At 44.9% G+C, this 27,421-nt stretch overlaps 1 protein-coding gene across 1 annotated transcript in view; it reads right to left on the bottom strand.

Moving 5' to 3' along the window:
* Nucleotides 1-27,421, bottom strand: part of TMC2 (transmembrane channel like 2) — a 68,914-nt gene that overhangs the window by 26,591 nt on the left and 14,902 nt on the right. Inside the window, exons 3-10 of the mRNA XM_039224067.1 lie at nucleotides 26,245-26,397; nucleotides 16,702-16,792; nucleotides 12,828-12,909; nucleotides 12,363-12,469; nucleotides 10,775-10,873; nucleotides 6,687-6,829; nucleotides 4,597-4,744; nucleotides 2,185-2,373 (exon numbers count right to left, since the gene is read on the bottom strand). Coding sequence (XP_039079998.1) covers nucleotides 2,185-2,373; nucleotides 4,597-4,744; nucleotides 6,687-6,829; nucleotides 10,775-10,873; nucleotides 12,363-12,469; nucleotides 12,828-12,909; nucleotides 16,702-16,792; nucleotides 26,245-26,397 — 1,012 coding nt within the window. The remainder of the gene's footprint in view (nucleotides 1-2,184; nucleotides 2,374-4,596; nucleotides 4,745-6,686; nucleotides 6,830-10,774; nucleotides 10,874-12,362; nucleotides 12,470-12,827; nucleotides 12,910-16,701; nucleotides 16,793-26,244; nucleotides 26,398-27,421) is intronic.

Here is a 27,421-nt window from a genome sequence, read left to right as displayed (position 1 = left end):
TTTGGCTCCAATTTTGGGAGAATCCTACTTGTGTAACTGAATCTGACCACAGTAGAACATTCTTTCTGAAATTAAAACTGCTCATGTAGTGGAAAGTAAATCCTTGAACTGCTGACCAAGGTGCAGGTGGGTCAACCCTTCTGGACTGGTTCTGACTCCCTCATATTCTGTCACACTGACTGTTGGCTTGGCTTCTCATCACCTTCATACCCTCACACCTGCTCATGCAGCGCTTCCCACCTGGAGAGCCATCATTGTACCACATCCTTCACTGCCCTTCTTCACATGTTTGTTTAATGCACAGCCTGATTTCTGCCTTTGCCACAACCCCCCGCCCCCGTCTCTCCAGCTCATATAGGCTTCTCCACCTGACACACATCTGTAACCAAAAACATCTTATTTGATCATTATTCCTGCCTCCTGCTGTTTGTACTTTGCTTTATTCTTGTCAAATCTGCTTCCTAAGGAAACTTAAAAATCCACTTATGGGCAGAATCCATCTCAAGCATCTTTTGTATCCCCCTCATCGCTTAGTGACCTGATGTTTTAGGTGGGTTCATTGTAAATAGCACATAGTTTTTTAAAAAATTCAATCCGATTATTATTGCCTTTAAATTATAGTTTTATCATTGCCATGTAGTAAGAATGAAATCTGGCCATGTGTAGCAAAATGGATGGAACTTGAGGGTGTTATGCTAAGCGAGATAAGCCAGGTGGAGAAGGACAGATACCATATGTTTGCACGTATAGGTGGATTAGGAGGAATTTAACGGAGGACCATGGGGGAAAAGAAGGGGAAAAATAGTTGGGGAGAGGGAGGGAGGCAAACCCTGAGAGACTCTAGAATGCTGAGAACAAATTGAGGGCTGATGGGGGTGGGGGAGAGGGGAAGGGGAGTGATGGGCATGGAGGAGGGCACTTGTGGGGATGAGCACTGGGTGTTATATGGAAACCAACTTGACAATAAACTATTTAAGAAAAAAAACCTGTAGCTTTAATCCATTTACATTTATTGTAATCAATGGTAGACTTAGATTTAAATCTGTCTGATTTTGTGCTTTACATTTGTCCTATAAGTTCCATATTTATTTTTTTTTCCTTTCTTGCTTTGTGGGAGGAGATAGATTCTTTCTTATCATTTAATTTATGTAGCTCATGATTCTGTGGGTATTTTGTTCTCTGGGCTTAGGCAGGTGGTTCTTCTGCTGGCCTCACCTGGATTCATTTGTGTATCTGTGGTCAACTGATGGTTGATGGCTTCATTCATAGTCTGGTGGCTGACTGGCTAGTATGTAGAGTGATGAGATAAATGGGTCCTGTGTCTCTCATCAACAGGCTAGCCTGGAACTATTCACATGATGGAGGTCTCGGGGTTTCCAAGAAAGCAAGTTCCAATACCAAGTCCTTTTCAAGTTTGCTATATCATGGGTGTTACTATCTCATTGGCTAAAGGAGCTCACATGGCCAAGCCTAGCTGGATTCAAGGGAGGGGGAAACAGATTCTACATCTTCATGAGAGGAGCTAGAAAATGATATTGCAAAGAAATTTGGGAATACAAGAAGGGGAAGATTTTGCAGCCATTTCTGCTAGCTACTAAGATGTTAAATTGCCAAAAGAGATTTATGGATTCAATATAATCACAATGAAACTTGAATGCATTTTATTGTGGTTCTTGTTGGGAGAGAACTCAGTCTACCAGGTATCAATAGATACTATAAAGCCATAGTTTATCAGTGTGTTTTTAGTGTAGGAACAGATAAATAAAACAGTGGAATCGAACAGGGAGCCCAGAACCACACCCGTAGATAATTAACAAATTTATTATATTATATAGTTATATTAACATATATATAATTATATTAACAGATAATTGATTTTTGATGTGTGGCACTGTAGAGCTGTGAAGAAAGGATCACCTTTTTAATAATTGGTGCTAAGACAACTGACTATTCAGTTGACTGGCATGCTAATTATAATTCAGCTTTATCAACCTACAAAAGCCTATTAAGAGGTGACTCTTTGTTTAAACAATCATGCTACTTGACTAGAAAGGGATGTAACTTCACTTTTTAAAACATGTCCTATAATCCAAAATTTCAATGAATTCAGCAAAATGGCATAGGAACGAGTATAATATCTGTGTTTGCTCTCAATATTCACTTCCACAGAGATGCCCTTTTTACCTCATTTCTTTCATACCAGCTGACATTCTGCATTTTGGAGAATTCCTGGGATCGCTTCACCACAAAGTAAATGAGGTATCCACTTCCACACAAACAGCAGATGATGAGAAAGTTGGCCAGGACCCGGAGAAATCTTGTCAGATGGATATTTTCTTCTTTGTTACTCTCTTGTTCATCCACTATTGATTCCTTGATGTGTGGAAATGAGATGTGAATAATTACAGGCCAGGAACCAACAGGAACCATTGTTGTTGATGTTGTTGTAAGATGACTACTTACTATATTTTCATAAATGAAATAATACAAAGGAGGTGGTGCAGGGCATCGTTGCCCTATAGAGAATTATTTTCTTTAAGATGATATATCTTATTGTTATTGCTATTTTGATATGTGATACCAAAAGCTTACATTTATTGACTACTTACTGTATGCCAGATGTAGTGCTAAACCCTTGCTTTGCATTATCCCTCCTAATCCCCAAAACAAACCAATGGAGTAATTTCTATTATTACCCATAACACAGATACTAAGGCCTGGAAAGAGTTCAGCAACTGTCTGACTGGAATATTTTAAAACTATAGATCAAATAGATTAAAATGAAATGCTAAGAATATTGCATCTTCCAATCCAGGAGCCAGCAAACATTTTCTACTAAGAGTCATATAGTATATATTTGGGCTCTGCAAACTATGTGGTCTTTCTCACAACTACTCAGCTTTGCTGTAGCAGCATGAAAGCAACCTTCGGCAATATGGAAATAAATAGGCATGGCTTTGTTTTAATAAAATCTTATTTACAGCAGGCTGGATTTGCCCCTGGCCATAGTAGGCTGATCCCTGTTCTAATCTATGAACATGGTATATATCTCTATTTATTTAGGGTGTCTTAAGTTCTTTCAGAAATGTCATACGTTTTGGTTTAGCCATCTTGTACATTTGTTGTTGTTAACTCTATTCCTAAGAATTGTATGTAATTCATGTAATTTTATTGTAAATGGAATTTAAAAATGTTTTCTAATTGTTTGCTGTTAGTAAACAAAAATACAATAGATTTTTTATTATAAACTTTGCCTCCTGCCTCAGTAATTCTCTATGAGGACACAAGATGGCAGTGGTAAATAAGGTCTCCCAGTTTCCAAAGTATCTGGAAGGAGCCGTTTCCAATCAACAACAGTTACTATATTCAGGTTCAGATTTAACTAATTGATCAAGCAGTTAATATATCTTAGCTCATGCTGTTGGCACACGTGCTCGGTTATGTAAGGGTATTATCTCTGGTTTTAACAGACTCAGAGAAGCAGCTTTCACCTTCCCAGATGTTTAAAGTGCTTCATAGACATTGACCTTTGTCTTTCTCAGGAGACAAAGCCCTCACTGATCCCTTCCCTGCCCTTGGATGCTCTGTCAGTGGGCCCTCAGTGCTGGGAGAAGGAGAAGGGAGGGGAACCCAGTCAGCTCCCTGAGCTTCCCACTGCCAAGCTGTCAGGACTGTGGGCTCATGAAACCCACGTAGGGAGCTGCGGAGCGGAGCCCACTCTCTGCCCCTGGTGGGTGGACCTGCCATCTGTAGCTATTGGTGAGCGGGCAGCAGCCCACCTCTCCTGCCAGGAAGGGCCGGGGGTGGGGGGGGGGGCGGGGGAGGGAAGAAGACAAGACAACTAAGCACAGTTATGTTGTAAATCTAATCTTTGGCAGGCTGTGAGGAAATAAAGTCTGACTGGTCATATGGGAGAAATGTTGAACTGTCAAGAACTCTGAATGGTTTTTATAGTCATGGAGGAAAACGTAAGATGCACAGTGCGTCGGCATACCAGCTTCCGCCTCCGTTCATTTGCTTCTCGTTTATAAAATAAACAGAGATGTGTAGGCCAAATCACGTATCTTTTGTGACAAATCAATGAAATTATTAAGTATGGAGTGGCACATTTAATTGACTCCCACACCCACAAACCAGGGTTCTCTACCCTTTCTGGGTGTTCTAATCACTCGGAGAGCTTTTAAATAATCCATTGCCAGGAATTCCCCGGCCCCTGACCAATTACACCAGCATCTCTGGGGGTTTGGGTCTAAAAGATTTTTAAAGCTGAGGTGATTCCAACACGCATAAAAGGTTGAGAACTGCAGCCCCAATTGAGTCCTTCCTTTTTCGCTGGCAGAAAACAGTTCCATGAGGAAACAGGCAGGACCAGGTCCCAGCATCCATGATTCTCCGCCATATTAAAAAAACATGGTGGGTACCAGTTTTGAGCATTCCTTCTGGAAGGCTTGAGAGCTGGGCACACACTTCTAATACGGCTCTTACCACAAATTCCTTGGGGGACCTCATCTACCATGCCCCAGGTAGGTGAAGTCTCCTATTGACCAGAGGGGCCCGAAGTTCCCCCAGGAAGCGGGAACTACCCTGGGCACGTACCTTGAAGCTGGTGGTGATGGAGGCATATTTGTTGTCGGCTGTCTCTGAATTCCCAATCAGGTAATCCCAGCTGGTGAACATCTTGAAGCTGAATGTGAAGTTAGTGCTCTCCCCCTCGCTTGCGCTGCCCTGGGTGTTGCTGGCCATCCTGTAGGGTACATGCCACTGTTATGACTGCCCAGGGAACCTTGGCCTCAGCTGGTCTGGGACACAGGTGGCAGACAGCCAAGGAGGGGAAAGGGCCAAGAGCCCAGAACTGGACTAATGGTCACCAGGTGTCTTCCCCCCAGGTTCGGAGTCCCCTGCAAGCACACATGGTGTCAGCTGGACAATAAACCTGCAGGAGAAGACACTTAACCATGTTTTCTACCCTGACACCTGACTTCCTGTGCCTTGACTCATTTGCCAATGTTGTTCAAGAACTTGTTATGGGAACTGTATTGTCAAACGGGAACATCTCCTTCTAATTCACCTGTTTTCTTCTTAAAATGTTTTTAATGTTTATTTATTTTGTAGAGAGAGAGAGAAATAGAGAGAGAGAAGCAGAGAGAGCAGGAAGCAGAGGATCTGAAACAGAAAGCCTCATGCAGGGCTCGAACTCATAAACCACGAGATCATGATCTGAACCGAAGTCAGACGCTTAGCTGACTGAGTCACCCAGGTGCCCCTCACCTGTTTTCTTGAACAGGAAACATCTATTTTTTTCTGATACAACAGTAAGCCCCGAGGTAATTGTTATCGTAACCGGGTGACACGCACATTCTTCTCTTAAGCAAACTTGGCTGAAAGTACCTCATGCCTACCTCATTACGCATCCATTTTATCCCACCTGTCCTCATTCTTGCTTTGTGCTCCCTGGAGTCCAGCCCTGCGGGAGGTAGACTTCCGAGCAGATCCTCTTATCAGGTATAATGTGGGGGTCGGGGGAGAAGTTGTGCCTCTCTGTCTCATGTGTTGGCTTTTGGGATTTGCTATTCCAGGCACTTAGCTAGCTTTTTGGTTCATCAGGGAAACATTCCATATCCATCAGGGAAACATTCCATAGCCCTATACTTATCTGGGCTAATAACAGGGAAAAAAATGTAACAACATGACGGCCAAGCCCATCTCCTTGCTTTTCTCTTTGGCCAGATAGAGCCGGCAGGACGGCTACCCATCACCTGGTGGTTACTGTCACGGGCTGGGCAGGCCCTTGTGAATGGCAGCATTTCCCCCTGAGATGATGTGACAGAAAGCTGTGCTGGGCCCGCACACCACCCCTTCAGAGGTTCTGCCCAGGCTCTGAGAGCGCTCTACTCCTCTCCTGCAGACACAGCTACTTGTACTCTTCTGCGAGGGGTGACCTCTGGTGGCCCCGCTAAAGGGTGGGTGGGCCCTGGGAGTCAGGTTTGTGCAGGAGACGGTGCCCCCCAACCTGCACCAGCCTCTGCTGACTGGGGCCCCCTGGCTTAGAAGTTTTTCTTCAGAGAACATAAATGAAGAGGCACAGACATATTAAAAGGCCATTTCTGACCATGGATACAGGTAGAGTTGGGGCTGGAGAGGTCACCATCATTAATCACACCACATATGTTCCTTTGCACTTTTTGTTGATATCTTTAGAAGTGAGGGGCTCAGTACTCAGATGCAAGCTAGAGTTACAGAGAAGCAGAAGAGTGTTTCTGAGGAAGCTGAGGTCTGGGGAAAGCAAAAACAGACCTCAAAGACTTCTCCGGTCTTACCTGATCAGGTACTTGGTCCCTCTCAAGCCACACTGGCCTTTTGACAGGTTTTGGAACTCATTAGGAGATTTGCTGCTTCCGGCCCTTTGCATATGCTCTTCCTTTGTGTAAAATGCTGTCCCCCAGACTTCTAGTGTGGTTGGCAGTTCTCAGCATCATGTAAAGATGTTTCTATCCCATTTCCCCAAACCTCCCCTATTACCCTGCTTATCTTTTTATACCACATATGACAATCCATGTATACTTTCTTTGTTTCCTTATTTTCTCTCTAAATTCCCGCAAGAAGGTAAGCAGGCACAGAGTGGCCATAGGAGTGGGGTGTTTGGGTGAAGGGAATGAAAAGCCTGTGAAAGAGACGGCCATACTTACGATCTAATGACAATCATCAGGCTATAGCCGAACACGCTGACCCCCACCATAAAGTAAGCCATGGGCAGCCTGTACCTCAGCCACCCGATAGTCCTCTGGTTGTTGTAGTAGCCGTAGAAGAGGGCAGAGTACTTGATGTAGCCCTGTGGGACGGCAGATCCAAACACTCCGGGTTTGTAAGCTTAGTGTAGACAGTCATCAGACACTTTCATTCTACCAGGAATTTCTTTCTCAGGGGGTTAAAGGGAGTCTGAGAGGAGAAAGGAAGAACTGTGGGTGTCTTTGTTCTTCCTTTAAGTTCCCCCAGGTGATCCCCAGTCTATCTGTGTCTCCGTGTCTCTCTTTCGTTCTCTTTAGTCTCCATTATACAGAATACATGTGGATACAGGACGAGGAGGAGAGCATTGTTTCGTCCTGGATACAATTAGGGATAAGGGTGTGTGTGTGTGTGTGTGTGTGTGTGTGTGTGTGTGCATGAGCGCGTGTGCATATGCACACAGACCTCCAAATTCTTTCCCCACACAGTTCCAGGGTCTTAATTTAACACTCCAGAAGGAGGTGGGAGTCTGTGAGCTTTCTCAGAACAAAACTTACATATACATTGTAAGGCTCACAGTTGAATCTGAACCTCAAGTCTTTTTTCATTGTTCTTTAGGGTTTTTGCCTTTTTAATAAAAGTTTATTTATTTATTAATTTATTTTAAAGTTTATTTATTTATTTATTTATTTAGAGAGGGAACATGCAAGAGAGCAAGTGTGAGTAGGGGAGGGGCAGAGGAGAAGGAGAAAAAGGATCCTCAGCAGGCTCTGAGTTGTCAGCACAGAGCCTGACACGGGGCTCGAACTCACGAACCATGAGATCCTGACCTAAGCCAAGGTCAGACACTTAACCAACTGAGCCACCCAGGTGCCCCTACGTTGTTTCTTCTTTGAGATGATACCTCAGCTCAATAATAGTCATCTTATATTTACTTGTAATGTAGAATCTGAATCACATAATTAACTTTTCATATCTTGTTATATTAAAATCCATTGTACTCCCCAAAATACTGAGTAATTGAAAACGGAAAAATACTAACTTCACAGCAGAGAATTCTGGCAGACACTACTTTAACCAAGTGGTCACTGTTAATACCACCAGTAATAACACAGATCAGCATAATGTAACCCCAGTTTGGCCCCCTGAGAAGGGCATATTATCTCTGTGGTAGCCTTCCCGATAATGTACAACCTCATTACAATCATGAGAGATCATTAGGTCTGCAAACTGAGGGACATTCTCCAAAACAACGGACCAGCACTCTTCAAAAGTATCAAGGTCAACACACCAGTACTCTTCAAAAGTATCAAGGTCAATGGACCAGTACTCTTCAAAAGTACCAAGGTCACTGAAAGACGGAGAATTGTCATAGATTTGGCAGAGTCTAAGGAGACAGGACAAATACAATATGAGATTTTGAATCGGGTCCCAGAATAGAAAAGGAATATTAGTGGAAAACTGGTAAAATCCAAATAAATACTATACTTCCTTTTACTACTGTACCAAGATTTATTTATTAGTTTTGTTCTATGGGTATATAAGATGTTGTCATAAAGTGAAGCCGAGTAGAGGGTATACAGGAATGCTGTACTCTTTTTGCAACTCTTCTGTAAGTCTCAAATTATCCCAAGATTTTAAAAAATTATCTCAAGATTTAAAGTTTCTAAGGCTTAATTGTTCTATCTTGTACTATCTTTTCCCCACATGTAATTCTGTAACATCATGGATTGGTCATGTGGAAAAGAATGGTTCTCTGAGTTATAAAAATCTGCCAAATGTTGATGTGCTTCTTACACAGTATTTATTTATTTATTTATTTATTTATTTATTTATTTATTTATTTTTAATGTTTTATTTATTTCTGAGAGAGAGACAGACATCGTAAGCAGGGGAGGGTCAGAGAGAGAGGGAGACACAGAACCTGAAGCAGGCTCCAGGCTCTGAGCTGGCTGTCAGCACAGAGCCCGACGTGGGGCTTGAACCCATGAACCATAAGATCATGACCTGAGCCGAAGACGGATGCTCAACCGACTGAGTCACCCAGGCGATATCTTCATTGATCTCATCAGAAAAGGATTTAGCCACTGAGAAACTGCGCTGTCATGGTGATGGATAGAAGTTTCCCCAAACTTTAATTTTAGCCTGAGTAATGACATTTTAGGGGCACTTGGCTGGCTCAGTTGGTGGAGGATGTGACTCTTGACCCTGGGGTTGTGAGTTTGAGCTCCACATTGGGTGTAGAGATTGTAGAGATTACTTTTTTAAAAAGTACATTAAAAAAAAAAAGAAAAAGAAAATTTTGCCATTGGTAGCAACAACGACAACAAAACAGAGGATTATTGTTGAATAAATTCAGTTTGTTTTGGGCATATAGGATATTTCCATAGGAGTCCTTGAGTGAAATAAAGAACAAAGGAGGGGCACCCGGGTGGCTCAGTCTGTCAAGCATCTGAGATCTGGCTTTGGCTCAGGTCATCTTTCATTCATGAATCTGAGCCCTGCATGGTGTAGAGCTGCTTGGGATTCTCTCCCCCCGCCTCTCCCCCTACTTGTGCATGACAGTATGCTCTCCCTCTCGCTCTCTCAAAATAAATAAATAAACTTAAAAAAAAAAATAGGGGAGCCTGGGTGGCCCAGTCAGTTAAGTGGCTGACTCTTAATTTTGATTCAGGTCATGATCTCATGGTTCATGAGTAGTTCATGAGTTTGAGCCATGCATCAGGCTCTGCACTCACAGCATGGAGCCGGTTTTGGGTCCTCTGTCTCCCTCTCTCTGCCCCTTCCCTGCGTGTGCTCAATCTCTCTCTCTCTCAAAAATAAATAAAGGGGAAAAAAAGAATAAAGGAAATCCTTAGGTAGTACACAGTAGTAGTAGTATATAAGAGTTGTGTAGTAGTTATTTGGAACGCACTTATTCCAAATGTCTTAGAAAAATACTCCAACTCACTTCCACACATACCTGAGAGGTCCTGGACCTGCCCAGGAGCATGAAGGACAGCAGCAGCAATGACCTGTTGCCTGAACCATCACAGCCAGGCCTCCCAGCCTCAGGAACTCCCTGGAGCTACAGACCAAGCCCCCCCAGAGGCATGGAGGTGAGGGGATTCATAAAGGAGGGAAGGGTGTTCCAAGCAGTGTCCCAAGCAGGGAGGCACTGGTATGTGATGCGTTCGGGGACTTCCCCCAAACTTGACAAATACAAGAGTGTGAGGTCTGAGATAGAAATGGGGCTGGAGATGGAGGGAGCGGCCGGATGGTGAGCCGTTCTTTCATCAACCTGATTCAAAACACCGGATTTTATTCCATTTGGGAGCAAGGACAGGTGAATATCCAAGGTAGGGAAGGGACAGGGTCAGGTTTACATTTCAGAAAGATCACTCTGGCAGCAGAGGGAATGGAGATTTTAAGAGCCCAGTCAAAGCAGGGAGTAGAGGTAGAAGATTCTGACATGGTCCTGGTACTGTGGGGACATTATTTGAAGAAGAGGCAAGGGGGATGCGGAAAGGGAGACCAAGTCAAGAAAGGTTTAGTAGAAAGGCTCAGGTTTAGTGGTTGATTGGTTGTGGGGGGGCGGTGGTGAGGAAGAGGGCGAAGTGTACGATGACTTTCATGTGTCACACCTGGATGTTTGGATATATGGTGGTTCCAATAAAGGAGAAGGGGAAAAGTGATGTGGGTGTGGCTGGAGAGGCACTGAATTTGAGGAACAGGCAGGATATTCAGTGGCGGATACCATGTAAAGCTTGGGAACAGCTGAACTGGTGAAGAGCCCTGGAGTCTTAATGTGGGTGTGGGGAGAGAAAACTATCCTGTAAGATCACTTACATGGATCTGGTAGAGAGAGGGGGGCAGTGTGTAGCTGGAGAAAGGACCCAGGAAGGGGACCTAGGAGGACATAGTTGATTAGCTCATTTTGCATAGTGGGAGATCCCATTTGAGTAAAGCACTGGTTTTCCAACGGTTAAATGCAATATTTCACACGCACCCATGCAATCTTTAGGCCTCACAACCACGTAATAGAGGCGCGCTGGCTTATTGGTGATGGTACCTCAAAATCCCAAAGCACAGAGAAATCCATGGCTCTTTCCTCCTCAGCCCGAGGCACTGTCTTCCTGGGAATACTTCCATAGGGCACGCCCATTAGCACCTTGTGAAGGGACAGAATGACATGATGAGGCGTGGAGAAGATACAAACACAGGGAGGCATTCATATACGGGGAAATATTTCCCTTCTCAGAGCAGGACATACGCATTTTCTCCCTTAGATGACATGAATCACTTCTCCGGATTTAGAGCTATCACATACTCATTGGAGAAAATGTGAAAAAGTGCAGGAGAGAGTTGAAAAAATTCCTTGTCACCTTCACATCCCAAAGATAATGACGGTTAGATATTCGTATATTTCCTTGCAGTTGTTTGAGTTATATATACATATGTTATATGTGTTACATATGTATATGTAATGGTATGGTTATTTAGCTTAATATTGTTTCATTGTTTTATGACCAATTCTGTATGGCATGTAGAGTCTCAAAATAAAATGACTTCAAAATATCTAATCACATGCATCTATCATAAACTTCCTTAACAAATAACCTTTTGTTGGACATCAGGATGTTGCTAGTTCTTCACATGTATCTAGTTCTGTTATTAATACCCTAATATATATGCCTGTATTTGCACACTTAATTCTAAAAAAAAAATCAGAATTGTATGAAATTTACATATTGATTTAGGAAGAATTGGCTTTTTTTTTTTTTTATGATATTAAGTTTCCCTTCCAAGAATAAGTCATCTTGTTTATGTAGTCATATATTGGTCCTGTAATGCTGGATGGTATTCCTCACAGAAATCTTCTAATTTGTTAAATTTTTCTTCTAATTTGTTAAATTGGATACCAAGCCAATACTCTGGAGACCTGGGATCTCATTCACTACAAACTTACTGTGTGTCTTTACATCATTTGCTTATTCTGTTTTTGTCGCTCCATTACTCATCTATAGGTAAGGATGTACTTACATCTGTAATAAGGTTTTATCTGGGAGAAGGAAGGAGTGCTATTTAAATGTGAAGGTTTTGTTTTATTTTGTTTTTAAAGTTTATTTCATTTTTTATAATTGAGAGAGAGTGAGCACAAGCAGGGGAGGGGCAGAAAGAATCCCAAGCAGACTTCTCACTGCCAGCACAGAACCTGACACGGGGCTTGAACCCACAAACTGTGAGATCATGACCTGAGCTGAAACCAAGAGTCCGACACTCAATTGAAAGAGCCACCCAGGTGCCTCATGAGAGTTCGTTTTTCTGTTGTTGTTTTTATTGTTTGTTTGTGGGTTTTTTTTGTAATAAATTATGATAGAATCCATTCTATCTCTTTTTTTTTTCAGAGTAAAAGAAAAAACTTATTAAGATATTAATTCTCCACTGAAGGTAAAAACAAAAGAAAAGTGTAGGGTCCACTTCTTAATTTAGGAACAGAAGTATTTGGTTCCATTCTTTGTCCTGAACTATCTGCGCAGTTGATGGCAGTAGTGAATTAAAAAATCAGAATGACTGAAAACAGAGAGTATTTGGTTAATGAGGACGGTGTCACCATAAGCCTCAACATTATCTAAAGATACAGGAAACTCTTGTCCTACCTCTGGGATTATAACGAGACCAAAGATTAAGCCGAAAAGGACGAGGTTAACTCCATACATCCACCGGAGAAAGATAAAATACGAAGCCACCGAGGAACCAAAGTGACCTGGGGAGAGAAAAGATGGTGGGATTTAAGTGCTGCAGAAGGAGAGGGCGTTAGCGCTACTGAGCACTTTGTGTGTGTGATGGATTCAGTTTTCCCATCAGCTGTGGAACAGATGTTCTGATCTCCATTTTCTTTTTCCAGATAAATAACCTGAGGCTCTGTGGGATTAACCACTCTACCTCAACTCCCACGATCAGAAAGTGAAGAAACACAGTTTAAATCTTGGTCTGACTAGTGCAAAGCCCATTCTCTTTCCCAATACAATGTGAAATGATCTGATCAGTTGGCCATGAACACAATCCAAGCCCTTGGAAAATTTTAGCAAACGAACTGCAAACACTGACACCAAAATACTCACTTTCGATGTCCTTGATCTTCATTTCCCAGGGTATACATTGAGTCTTGAAATTATCAAAGTCTCTCTTAAACTTGACCCACTTCTGAAATTAAACAGGTAACGCACTCAGTTCATTAACATCTCGCCTTGGGGTCTGGAGGGACACACTGGAGGGGGCGTTGATGCTGACAGGTCACCACCAAAGTCAGGAGCGAGTATGAGAGAAACCAGGACAACATAATCCCTTGTGTTTGTCTGTGGCGCTGGTAAAATGTCAAGTTTGGACAGTGTATATAACAGTTTAGGAATTCTGTATATGATGTCTGGTTTGGGGGATCAAATCGGGTGCAGTCTCTGATACACCTTTTTTTTTTTTATCTTAAAACAAAAATTGAAGGGAAAAAAGAACTCTCGTGGCTCTCAAACTCGCATTTGACAGACAGTCAAGTGTCTAAATCTGATAGGAACTGTCGCTCAAATGCAGTGCTGGTACAATTGGTAGAACCTCAAACCACAGCTTCCATTCTTCTCCCAGTGAAATAACAGCCTGTTTCTTTGTTCGTGTTTTTGTTTTTTTCTGAAAGGAGTTAGAGAGGCATTTTGCTTCTCTCCATGGTCTATTTCCAGCTCCAACACTCAGAGTTCCTACTAGTCAGAAACCTGAGTAGCTGTCTGGCTGCTGGTTGGGTGAAAATTTGTTAACTCTCAAGGCGCTGCTCTCCAACAACCCCTCTTTCCAGAAATGAACCCATTTGGAATTGAACAACTACAACAAAAACAACAACTCAGAGAAAACAGACAAGGAGGTAGGAGGAGAAGACTCTAAGATCAGTTTCCATTATTATAAAGGTCTCCTAAGAGCATGTGCATGAAGGAAATGAGTTCTCTCGTGTAAATTCACTAAAGGATCCAAAGGGAAATTTATCTGAAGGAATCAGACGAGTTTCTAGACCTGCAGGCTTTGACCATAACTCGATGGGATGATTGCTATAGAAGGAAGGAAACCACCTGTAGAAGAGGGTGGGGGGTGCAGATGTCATAGAGAAGAGGACCTGTAAGCAAAAGCCTGGTTGAGAACAATGGCAAAGATACCCCCCAAGACAGAAGGGGGTAGCAGATGGTGGACACTGGGCACCCCAGTCCCATGGCTTTATCTGCCTTCCTGAGCTTTGATTCCACACTCAAAATTCATCTTTGTCTTGAGGCGCCTGGGCGGCTCAGCTGGTTAAGGCTCTGACTTCAGCACAGGTCATGATCTTGCGGTTTGTGAGTTCAAGCCCCGCATCCAGCTTTCTGCTGTCAACATGGATCCTCTGTCTCCCTCTCTCTGCCCCTCTCCTACCTCTCTCTCTCTCAAACATGAATAAACACTAAAAAAATTAATCTTTGGTTTAACTGGCTTTCTACAGACGTCTGTCTCTAAGGAAAGCATTGCCCATCACCTGGGCTGTGAGGATTTCGGTTTCAAAGGCAGTGAGTGTTTTGTCACTGCAAATTAATAGATTAGAATTGGGATTATGGTTTAGCCACCCATGTAAGTGACTCTACTATCGAAAATAAATGGCACTGCTGATGTGGACCTCACCTTTCCAGTTCTGTCCTTGGTTATTTCTCTTGTAAATTAATAACCCGTCACCTGGTTTTACCTATCAGTCTCAGAAGCTTTATTAATAGGAGTCCTCCCCCGAGAGATAGATCCCCTGTTGGGGTGCCGATAAAATCGGTACAGACTTGCAAGGCTGAGGGCCAATAGGGGTAATGAACGTGGCTCAGGGGGGCCCCTGGGGACGGCCTGTCAGTTAGTTGATCATTTAGCAACCAGCTGACAGCCCCCTCAAGGAGGTAGGCATCTTGGCCTGAAAAGCGATGCCCTACACATCTCAGCAGAGGCTGAGAAGGCCTGTAGTGAAGCTCTTATCCCTCGGTGGTTTAGAGAATCAGAAAACTGGGATGGGATGCAGTCAGGAGAAGACCTTGGCTCCCTTTCTCAGAGCCCGGGACTGGGGATGAGATGTGCTTGTCTCCAGCTGTGTATAGAAACAGGCTTTCAGACAGTGGGCAAATAAGACACAGGCAAGCTATCCTGCCTGCGCAGGAAATTCAGGTCTGAATGACTAAAACAGCCAGCAAGGCCTGAGAAATAGTATTGCAGTACAAGGAAAGGGGACACACCTCTTTGTAATTAAAAAAAAAACCAAACCCCATTTTTTAATGTTTATTTATTTTTGAAGGAGAGAGAAACAGAGTATTAGCCTGTAAGAGGCTGAGAGAGAGGGGGACACAGAATCCGAAGCAGGCCCCAGGCTCTGAGCTGTCAGCACAGAGCCCAACGCAGGGCTTGAACTCACCAACTGTGAGATCAGGACCTGAGCTGAAGTCAGATGCTTAACCTACTGAGTCACCCAGGCGGCCCTCTTTGCAATGTTTGAAAAGCATTTCCTTCAGGCTACATAACTAATTTTTGACAAACGAGTCCGCATTCACAATAGGATACAAGAAATACGGTTTCTAAGTAAAGAATATAATACTTTAAGTTTTTAAAAAGAATGTAAGGGAAGCATGGAAGGATCACAAGGTAACTAAAAGCCCAATAATTGTAGGAGAGTAAACATTATACGTAATAAAGCCTATAACTGAAACAGAAGAAAATGGATTCGATGCTATTGAGAATAAGCCTGAGACATTTCTGAGAATGCAGAGAGAGGAAGCAAAGAATCTAAAATAATGAGGGAAGGTAAACACAGACAGAGGATGGGCAGCTATCCTTTTCCCAAGAAAGAACTAGAACTATTTGCAGGGAAACACAATTAAACAGAATCATTTAGCAAAGATTTATTTGAAGAGCATATTCCTCAGCTGGGGAAAAAAGAAGACCTAAGTGTGCAGTTATTAAGTGGTAAATAGCCTCTATATCAAATTAATAAAATGACCCGAAGATAGTTACCAGGCAAATAAGATTGAAAAAGGAGAAAAAATCAGGTCATGATATCATGGTTCATGAGTTCAAGCCCTGCCTCGGGCTCTACCCTAACCGTGCAGAACCTGGTTGGGATTCTCTCTGTCTCTCTGTCTCTCTTTCTCAAAGTAAATAAATAAATAAACCTAAAAATTTTTTTCAATTAAAAAAATTTTTTAAAAATTTATTTCTGAGAGAGAGAGAGAGGCAGTGTGAGCAGGGCAGGGTCAGAGAGAGGGAGATACAGAATCAGAAGCAGGCTCCAGGCTCTGAGCTAGCTGTCAGCACAGAGCCCGACGCGGGGCTCGAACCCACGAACCATGAGATTATGACCTGAGTTGAAGTCGGACGCTTAACCGACTGAGCCACCCAGGTGCCCCTAAACCTAAAAAATTTTAACCAAAAGGAGAAAAAAGAATATTAGAAATAAAAAAGACTCAAAGCCAACATACACAGAAAGTAGATCCAATAATTATGTGACTGCCATCTGCGACCTCCTGGTAATACATATGAAGATCTTAATGAAATAATCGAGTTTTGGGAAGAATAAGAATATCAAAATGGCCCCAAGAAAAAGTTAAAACTCAAACACACCCATGAACAGAGAATGCAGGAAAAAAACCCGCTCAGCGTGTTACATAAAAATGGATGACTTATCAAATGAAGCATCCTGATTTGGGGCTTGGAAAATAAGATCCCAGTGATTTTAACCTCATCAATTTTGTGAGCTTAATTCCTCACTGGAGAGGAAACAAGTCTCAGATACACTGAAGTCCTCACAGGTACATGTAGAGAAATGGACAGGAAACAGTTGGTTTCCTTTCCTGGACAAATTGGACGATCGGCTGGACCTCACGCGGAGGATTCTGGGGGGAGCTGGACATGAATGCAGAGGCTGAGCAAGCCCTACCCCAGGGTTGCTGCCTCTGTACCACCCACCTTAGCCATCAGCATCCTGTAGGCATAAAGTCGCTTGCCTTTCCCCTTTCCTAAGGCTCCTTCATACTTCTCCACAAATTCTTGGGCCTCCCTGGTTAGGAAAAAAAAAAGGGGTGGGGGTGGGGGTAGAGGCAGAACTTCAATTAATCCCAAACTGAAAGAAATCTGAACTCTGAGAGTATATATGTGGCTGGAAGCCTTAAGTGTTTTTATACCCCCAGTTAGACTGTAAGCTCCATGAAGGTAGGGCATTTGTCTGTTTCGTTCACTGAAGTTTTCCAAATGCTAAGAATGGTGCTTAGTACCTGGTAGGCACCTGCAGGCAGAGTTTTGGCTCCCATGACCTTTGCTCTCTGGTGGTACATCCATGAATGGCAAAAGGGACTTTGCTGATGTAATTAAGATTCCTAATTTAAAATAGGGAGATTCAGGGCGCCTGGGTGGCTCAGTCGATTGAGCTTCTGACTTCGGCTCAGGTCCTGATCTCTTGGTCTGTGGCTTCGACCCCTGTGTCGGGCTCTGTGCTGACAGCTCAGAGCCTGGAGCCTACTTTGAATTCTGTGTCTCCTTCTCTGTCTCTCCCCCACTAGCACTCTGTCTCTGTCTCAAAAATAAGGAAACATAAAAAAATAAATAAATGAAATAGGGAGATTATCCTGGATTCTCTGGAAGGGCCCAGAGTGACCACATAGGCCCTTAAACACAGAAGAAGGCAGAAGAATCAGAGAGATGTGGCAGAAGGGGAAGTCAGAGAAATTAGAATTAAGAGAATTCTTGACCCTCTGTTGCTGGGGCCCGTCTAGAGGACGCCACATGGAAAGCAAGAGAAGGGGGGTGCCTGGGTGGCTTAGTCGGTTGAGCATCTGACTTTCGCTTGGGTCATGATCTCGCAGTTCGTGGGTTCGAGCCCCGCGTCGGGCTCTGTGCTGACTGCCAGCTCAGAGCCTGGAGCCTGTTTCAGTTTATGACTCCCTCTCTCTCTGATCCTCCCCTGCTCACGCTGTCTCTCTCTCTCTNGTTCGAGCCCCGCGTCGGGCTCTGTGCTGACTGCCAGCTCAGAGCCTGGAGCCTGTTTCAGTCTGTGACTCCCTCTCTCTCTGACCCTCCCCTGCTCACGCTGTCTCTCTCTCTCTCTCCTAGAAATAAATAAAACATTTAAAAAAATTAAAAAAAAAAAAAAAGGAAAGCAAGAGAAGGAAGTGAATTCTCTTAAAACCCAGTGGGCTTGGAAGAGGACCTCTAGCCCCACATGGGCACCTCAGTCCGGCTACTACTTTGATTTTAGCCCAGTGAGACCTTGAGCAGAGAATCTAGCCATGCCCGCCATGCTGGACTTCTGGCTAGCAGCCCTGTGAACAAATAGATGAGCGTGGTCTTGAAACAGTTACACTTGCGGTAATGTGTTGCAGCAGCAATAGAAACAAATACAGCAAAATAGATGAAGGGGATTAAGAGGTAAAAGATTCCAGTTATAAAATAAGTAAATCACAGGGATGTAAAGTGCCGCCTAGGGGATATAGTCAAGAATATTGTATAGTCATAATAATATGGTGACAGATGGTAGGCAGACTTACCATGGTGAGCATTTCGTAATGTATATAAATGTTGAATCCCTACACGGTACACCTGAAACTAACAGAGTATTGCATGTCAACTATACTTCAACAAAGAAAAAGGAAATGAATGCAGCATTCACATTTGTGGACTGCATGAATGTTGAATGAGTGAGTGAATATCTGGGGAAGGTTGGATGCGAAACACACAGATCAGTTTGTCTGCTAAGTATTCTGGGTGGTGTGCTAGTCGGAACTGGCTCCTGGGACCTGACTGTTAAATATTCAGGAACTTGACCAACCAGCTGTTAAGCTGGAGGTAGCTTGAAATTGGCCACAGTGGGAGTATTTAGACCAGGGAGATCAGCAAAGGCTACAAATCAGGCCCCCTCTATGCCACCCCCACCCCCACCCCAGACAGCCGGTTTGTCAGCAGCCGCCGGATAGATCCGCACAAGCAGATGAGGAAGAAAGTCCATCGCAGGGTGGCTGGAAGAATCCCTACCCCACCTCCACAGCGCAGGTGTGGGCAGGTGGCAAGAGTCAAAGTCACATTCTAACCTCAGGTCAGTCCTGAAGCTGGTTTTTATTTTTTCCGACGTCTCAAACTAATGAGGCTGACTGTCTAGCTCCTGAGCCCCGGGGTCAAAACCCTGTCTGCGTGAGAGTCAGGCTCTGTAATGACAGTAGCTCCCTGTGGCCCCCTGGGCAGGACATGTCCAGGGCTACCAACATAGCCACGACACAAAAAAAATGTTTTCAAAAAATGTGTATTTCTGTTCTCTTCTTGTATCTTACACTGAGCAAGAGGCTTGTAGGCACTTGGAATTTGTGACTCTGAATGTGCCAGCCTTTAAGGTTTGGGGACTTCAAATGAGAATTCTCGAAAAGTAAGAGCCAGCTCTTGTGCCTGAACCATTGAGCCCGGCGGCAAATGCTTCTCTTCTTGATGTCCAGACTCTGTGTCTAGATCCCCGGAGAGCACCCAGGAGAAGAGAGGGCCCTGCCCAGCACTGGGTGCAAACTCTGAGGGCCGTTCGCAGTAAAGAACCCACCTAGTTTAAGAAGGCTGATGGACACAGCAAGCTTTCCTGGGTCCTGTAAAGGGATATAAATAGTAACTAACTTTTTGCAGCAAACTCCTATACACCTGTTACCTGTAATCCAGGCTCTCGTGATCTTCCTTACCAGAGAGGATTTGGTTTATGGAAACCACTCGCTCTTGCCCTGCCCTTCCTAATTGTTGCAAATCTTACTTCTGTAAGATGCTTCTGTCCCCTCCTTGTCACCAAGTGTCCTTTGAAACAGGAACTTCGCAGGAACTTGCCTCTTTTTCCTCTCATCAGATGGTGGGTGGTAAATGCAGTGGAAGGGCAAGAAAGGAGGGACCCATTTGTTCTTAGGAAGCTTCACGGGGCCTGGATCACTCCTGGAAGTGATGATGAGCCCCTCAGGCCCCTCCAACACTCAGCAGAAGAGGAAGTTATGGAGGAAAGGGCTTTCAGGCTCAGTCACACCACAGACAGTGCTTCAGAATCCACCCTCCTTGGAAATAACATGGCCCAAACCACAGTTTGGAAAACAGAGCTGGGGCGGGGGGAGGCAGCGATTGCTGCTGGGAGGGAAGGAGGTGTATTTTGTGGGGCTTTCAGTACCAGAGTGGAGCCCCAGGCAGGATTCTGTGCCTCCCAGAGTGGCACTTTTCATCTAGAAACGGGGATGAGGATGTGAGAATTGGAAGTATGAATGCACAGCAATGTGAGCATAGCGACTTCATTCAGCAGGCAGTCACCCTTCCCCCTTCTGAGAAAGCAGAAGTTTCTGGGGTGGGCAGCTGATGAGATTTTGCCAAACTCAAGGGGCTGGGGTGAGGAACCCTCTGCTCTCCCAGGTGCCTGGACAAGGGGCTCAGAGATGTGGCCTTCCACGGCGGAAACACTCTGAAGTTGACCCAAGGCAACTCTTGGAGACATTATATACCTCTAAAAACTCTTCCTTGATGAAGGAGCTCAGATTCCATACCACACTTAATTTATAGATGCGGAAAACTAGACACAGGGCAGCTCTGTGTCTGATGACATCCTCAATAGAGCTCTGCAGTCCCTTGTGGGACATTGGGAGAGAGTATCAGCCAGCCTGACATCTGGAAGATGCCTGGAAATGGGAAGGATGCACTTGGAGGTCAAAAGGAGGTGGTTAGGGGCTGGAGGTGCAGAGAGGTTAAAGGTGGTCTGGGCTATGCTGGTTTGGTGTCTCTCTGTGTCCCCAAGCAATTTCCATTTTCAGTTGTGGAGACAAGGGTCAAATAAATGCTGAGCTCATGCTAAGCGGAAATTCAGAGCAGTCAGGTAAGGCATCTGCTCTAGAGCCAATCTGAGGGCAGGGGGGCTAACTGAGCATGCCTGGCTTCCAGAAGTGGTGGTTTAAAAATATGTTGCCAAATTATTATTCTTCCCTTTAAAATGGAGAACCAGGGGTGCCTGGGTGGCTCAGTTGCGGTTGAGTGTCTGACTCTTCATTTCAGTTCAGATCATGATCCCAGGGTTGTGGGATCGAGCCTCATGCCAGGCTCCGCACTGAGTATGGAACCTGCTTGGGATTCTCTCCCTCCCTCCCTCTCCCCTGCTCTCTCTCTCTCAAAAACAAAAACAAAAACAAACCCCAAAACAATAAAATGGAGAACCAAACTCTCCTCCCCTTGAATGTGGGCCAGACTTAGTGACTTGTTTCCAATGACTAGAATGTGATAGAAGTGACAGTTTATGACTTCCTTTTTTTAAAAAATTTTTAAAATGTTTTATTTATTTCTGAGAGAGAGTGAGAGAGACAGCGTGATCAGGGGAGGGTCAGAGGGAGAGGGAGACACAGAATCTGAAGCAGGCTCCAGGCTCTGAGCTGTCAGCACAGAGCCCGACGCGGGGCTCGAACCCACGAACCGTGAGATCATGACCTGAGCCGAAGTTGGACGCTTAACCGACTGAGCCACCCAGGTGCCCCGACTGTTTATGACTTCTGAGAGGAGGACATAAAGGGTATTGTGACTTCCTCCTCGAATACATACTCTTCTGAGGGAAGCCAGGTGCCCTGTCATGAGGATACTCAAGTATCCTACAAAGGAAAACTGAGGACTTTTTTTTTGTTTGTTTGTTTTAACACCCAGCATCAACTTGTCATCCACATGAGTGAGCCACCCTGGGAGTAGATTCACCAGCCCCAGTTAAGCCTTCACATGACTGCAGCCCTGTCCAACATCTTAACCCAACCTTATGAGAGACTCCAAGTCAGAACTGTCCAGCTAAGCTGCTCCCGAATTTCTGACCCATAGAAGATAGGAAATGTTTATTATTGTTTTAAACTGCTAAGTTTTGGGGTAATTTATTACACATCCCGAGATAATATACTGTAGAACCCAAGCCACTGCTATCTTTGGTGCTTACACTTTGAGGTTTGTTACATCTTCCTCTTGGTGGATTGACCCTTTTATCATTCTATAATGTTCCTTTGTGTCCCTGTCAATTTTCTTCACTCTGAAGTCAAATTTATTTGATATTCACATAGCCTCTTCTACTGCTTTATTTTGGATAACATTTGCATGGTCTAAGTCTTTTTACCATCTTTGTACTCTCAACCTATATAGGTCATCATATTTAAAGTCAGTTTATGGACTCGGACTGTATGCAGTTAAGTCATTTTAAAAATTACTCTGCCAATCTGTCTTTTAATTGGTATATTTAGACCACCTACATTTAATGTAATTGTTGATATGTTAGGGTTTAAACCTGCCTTTTTATTTTTTGTTTCTGATTGTTATCTGTTTTTCCCTGCAGGTTATCTGAACATCTTTTAGGATTCCATTTTTCTCCTCATATGCCCTTTTCAGTAGTTGCTCTAAGTATGACTATATAGTACCATATAATGTAATTATTACTATATATTACCATATAATATAGTATGTAATATAAAGTGTGTGTGTATACACACACTCTCATATATATCATATCTATTTATATGGACTTTCCAGATGGAAGTCCATGTTCTTCCCTTGGCCTACTTTGGCACCTGGGCTGGGCAGGAACTCTTCATTACTACTAAGCAGGAATGGGAATTCAGGCACCCAAGCAGGTTTTACTCATAACATCCTGCCTAGGACGGATGTCTTGTTACTGTCAGGTGGTGGCGAACGTCCAGCCTCCCCATGTGGCTTGCACGGACACCAGAGGGACAGGGACGGTTCATTACTTCATTATTGCCCAGTGGGGATGAAAGTCCCTGTTCCCCACTCAACTTTCTCTAATACCTCCACCCAATGGTGGGGGCACTGGGGACACCATTTATACCCTGGCAAGGGAGGAAATCTAGGCTTCTCCACTTGGCATTTGCTGCTGGGGTGGGGATGGGGCTGCTGTTCTATGTGTGGGGCTTGGCTGGAGTGGGATTGTTATTAATGAGGAGTTTTCTGTCTTGCTAGACTGTCCCTCTCCTAGCCCTTTGACTAGAGAGCAGATTTTTCTTGAGGTGTTTTTGTCTGTGTTTCTGGGTTGCTGGTTTCTCCCATATTCAGTCTAGGAAATATAAGACAAGAAGAAAACCCCAAAACTCAATGCCCTATCAATGCTTTGGTCCTGAGGTCTTTAACCAGACTGTCTTCTTCTCTCTACCTTTCGGAGTCTTATGTTTGCTTTGCAGATCATGTCACGGGTCTTACTTGTACTTAGTGGGAAGAATAGGGAAAAGTATGTCTGCCAGTCTTCCCGGAAGTGGAATTCTTCAGATTTCTCTAAAGAAAGCAAGCAGTTTGGGTAATTTTCTAAGGTATCAGGCAGAATTCTGATAAAGCAGAGGGATACACCCGATTCATTCTATGGTGAAAGCAAACATCCCTGACTCATGGGCTCTAGAAACTCTTTGGCCAACATCACGGCCCATCTTGTGCTATTAATGATGCCGTAAGTAATGTCGTCTCTGATTCATCTTTGCTCCCCATCCTCATCTCTCAGAGGTCAGCACAGTGTCTGACACAAAAGATGTCTAAGCTTTAACAAATGTCCACACTATGTGCTGGACACCTAATATTTTTGAATTTGTCAGAACAACCCTGCAAGGTAGATATTGTTATTCCCATTTTGTAAATGAGGAAAGTGAGGCTCAGAGTGTTACAGGGAAGGAATCATCCTGAATGGTACTGAACAGCCAGCCAAAGCCACCTGGATGCAGCAGAGGTGTGAACACAGCCTTGCCCAACTTCACCTCTGATGTTCTTCATGCATCGCCATCCTGCTTCGATCCTCACGACTATGCTTGGGTCAACCAGCTGCCTGAGTGGGCCAGATACCGGGGTCCCCACACCATTGCTTCTAAGAAAAAGATGTAGTGTGGGAATGCTATTTGCAATGGAAGACCTCACAACCAGAAAAGGAAATCATAGAGGAGGCAAGGGGATGCATTCTAGAATGTTCAGTAACCCCAGGCAAATGATTACAAATTAAGAGTATAGGTGGGGTACCTGGGTGGCTCAGTCAGTTAAGCCTCCGTCCAACTTAGGCTCAGGTCATGATCTCACGGTTCTGAGTTTGAGCCCTGTGGAGCCTGCTTCGGATCCTCTGTCTCCCTCTCTCTCTGGCCCTCCCCCGCTTGCTCTCTCAAAAATGAAACAAATAACCAAACAAAGAAAACAAATTAAGAGTGTAGGTACTAGAGCCAGGATTCTTGAATTCAAATACTGGCCAGGCCACTTAACTTGCCTCGTAAAGCTCGAGCAAACTACTGGATGGCTCTGTGTCTCAGTTTGCTCATTGGTAAAATGGGGACAATAATAAAGGTCCCTACATCACAGGGTGGTTACAAGGAATAAAGGAGTTGTTACACATACCAGGATTCAGAATAGCATCTGGTACCCAGGGAGCACTCAGTGAGTGGTGGCCGTATATACAAAAAAAAAAAAGAATACTGAAAGGTGTATGAGACACAGCTCTGCATACAAGAGCTCCCAGTTGAGTGAGGACACGTGCCTTGGGATCTAAGCGGCAGTAGATAATTCAGCTGGAATGTGGGGAGGGCAGTGGGGACCTCCCTGCAGATGGCACACTGGGCTGGAGTCTTACAGGGTCTGTAGGAATTAGCAAGGTGGGCCGGCAGAAAGCAAAGATCTTCTAAGTAGAGGCACCAGCCTGACTGGAGACCCAGAGGCTCTCCAGCCTTAGACTTGAGTCTGGGATAAAGAGTCTTGGGAGAGGGAAGAGGAAGGAGGGAATTGTGAAGGGAAGAGGCCAGTGCTGGCTGAGGAGACCTGCTGCAGTGACAGGTGCATGGGTCTGTTTGATTTCCCTGGCCTTAGCCGCTTCCCACCCCTCCCAGGGACAGGAGCTCTGCCTGCCGACGGGAGGAGACGTCACACTTCTCCTCTGGGCAGCCAACTGGCCCTTGGGGATGTTCACCGTCCCTGAGCCTCCCAGCCGGCTGGAGATCTCATTTCTATGAGCACCTCAGTTGCTCTTTTTCCGCTGTTAATAAAAGATGTGCTCAGGTGACACCTGAGTGGGGGTGAGGCTGTGTGAGAGTGACAGATGGCTGTTCTGTACCCCCTGACAGGAAGAAGCAGCTGGCCCTGAGGGACTTGGGAGAAGAGACTAGAAAAAGGGGCCGAGAAGGAAGACAGCCACCGCCGAGGCCTGTACCTGTCACCCAAACAGCAGCCACCGGCCACATGGGATGATCTCATTTAAGTAAATGAAAATAAAATGAAAAATTCAGTTACTCGGTCACACTAACTATGTTTCCAGGGCTTCCTAGCCACAGATGGCTAGCGGCTGCAGTAAAGGTGCAGATTTAGAGTGTTCCCATCATCCCCCAAAGTTCTGTTGGTCTGCACTGGCCGGGATGCACCATAGAGGCCCTTCTTCTGTGGGCACCTAAGGCACCATGTAATTATTTGCCCGTGGTGGGTAGAGGACGCCAGTTTACCAGAACTCCCTCAGGGTCGGCACCGTGTATAGGCTGGCATCTTGCCTACACCTCTTGGGAGCAAACATTGAGGCCCACCGTGTCAAAATACAGCTGCCAAATTGTTCCACGTAATAAAGGGGGACGCAGTTGACAGATTGGAAGCTCCGGTGTGACAAGAGCCAGGGAACATGGCTTTATGAAGACGGAAGGACAAGGGGCGTGATCCCTCAGCCCTGTGGCAGAAAAACCAAGTGGGAGCTTGGGGAGGAAATGGTAGTATTAGATGGGTTTCTTTCTTTTTTTTTTTTTTTTTAGTAGAAAACCAGTAAAACAGTGACTCCAGGCCTTATCTCAAAACTACGGCACAGACGGGAGACTCACACAACGCTTGGTGGGCCAGCCTTTCATGTGGAAATGGGAGAAGAGCTGAGCTGAAACCAGGAGTTGGGGGCAGGGGGTTGGGGAAGAGGAGGCCCAATATTCATGGGGCATCGTCTCAAGCTGGGCCCTGTGTCAGGCATTCGGGACTCGAAAGCAGCTGAGACAGACCCCCTCCCTGTTCTCCGCGCGCCAAGTGAGAGTGTGCTGCACACAAAGAGGTTCTGGGGCCCAGAGAATGCAAAGGGAGCTCTGAACCTGTCGAGGTGGGCAGGGTGGGTCACAGAAAGCCGCCCAAGGAAGGCATGTCTGTGTTGGGTGGTGAGGGAGGTGCAGAAGCCACTGGATGAAAGGAAAGGGAAATGGGACAGAAAGGATGCCAGGCAGTGGAAGGGTTGGGTATAGGCCAGAGCGCCATGATCCTCTGTCTCTCCTGCTAGACCCTACTCAGTGCTGGCCAACAGCGGGGCCTCAGTCAATAACAGTCGCTACTCACACTTTTCTCGGTGCTAACCCCCAAGCCCCCAAGGTGCTATGCTTGTGCTGGGGATAGAAGAGACCAAAGCAGAGTGGGAGGGTGAATCCCCCTTCTTGTCAAGCCCTCTTGGGGCGGAGAGGGGGAAGGGACTCAAGAGCATCAAGAGGCCCTGGCTGACTGCCACCTGCTCACCTGAGCTCCGTAAGCTTCTTCGCCATGGGCCAGGGCTTGTTCCGCATGGTGGCAATGAGCTTCTTCTTGTCTTCCACCTGCTCCAGGATCCGGGCCAGTTCCTCCTCTGACAGAGACTCCCCCCCAGAGGCGCTGGAGGCCAAGGAGGGTGATCTGGAGGCAGAGCCAGGGCAGAGTGGCAGAGAGTGAGAAGTTGGCAAGCGTCTTCAGGCGCTCTGTGGAATGTAGGCGAGCCCATGGGCAAGGCGGGCAGACTGTGTTCGCAGACCCTCCCAGCCCTGACCACCCCTCAGAGGCCCGCCCCTGTTCAGAAGCCCTCAGTGACTCCCAGCGCTTATCAGAAGAGGCCACCACTCTGTCCTGTGGCTGAAGACACTGGGAGAGTCGCCTCCCCCAACTCAATTTCTCGGAGTTCTCCCCTCCCGCTACATTCTAGCACAGCGTTGCCTGGTAGAAATATGACCCGAGCCGCGCGATGTCATTTAAAATTTTCTAGTTAACCGCATTAACGTGGCAAAAGGAGACGGGTAAGTTAATTTTAATAATACATTTCATTGAATCCAACATGTCAAAAATTATAATTTTCACCCATAACCAATATAAAAATTATTAATGAGCCATCGTATATTCTTCTAGAACTGTCTTCAAAGTCTTGTGACCAGCTCACAACCACTGCGTGTGTCAATTCAGACATTAAATTTTCATTGAACATATTTGATTTCTATCTGGATTTCACAAAATTTATAGTTGAAAAGGTAGACCCACGTACCTAAGTTGTTTTAGACATACCTAAATATTTCCTAACAAATGAATTACCTGGCAGAATATCATTTTCCTCTGACATTTGCATCTGCATGGACAAAAGCAGTTGCCCATCTTTTTTTTAAAAAGAAGAAATGCATCGCCTTCAAAGTGAAGTTGATTTCAAAACTACAGCTGTCCATCCAAGTTAAGTAAATTCACTCACTCTTGGGTCAACTCAGTAGTATTAAGGCCGAATTAAAATGAGGTTAAATGAGGGGTGCCTGGGTGGCTCAGTCAGTTAAGTGGACTCTTGGTTTCCACTTGGGTCGTCATCTCACAGTTCGTGAGATCGAGCCCCAAGTTGGGCTCCGTGCTGATGGTGTGGAGCCTGCTTGGGATTCTCTCTCTCTCTCTCTCTCTCTCTCTCTCTCTC

The sequence above is a fragment of the Hyaena hyaena genome, unplaced genomic scaffold (assembly GCF_003009895.1).
Source record: "Hyaena hyaena isolate Hyena2069 unplaced genomic scaffold, ASM300989v1 scaffold_16, whole genome shotgun sequence".
Classification (NCBI taxonomy): Eukaryota; Metazoa; Chordata; class Mammalia; order Carnivora; family Hyaenidae; genus Hyaena; species Hyaena hyaena.
The sequence above is the reverse complement of the archived record's forward strand: the minus strand, read 5'-3'. Positions and strand labels throughout refer to the sequence as shown.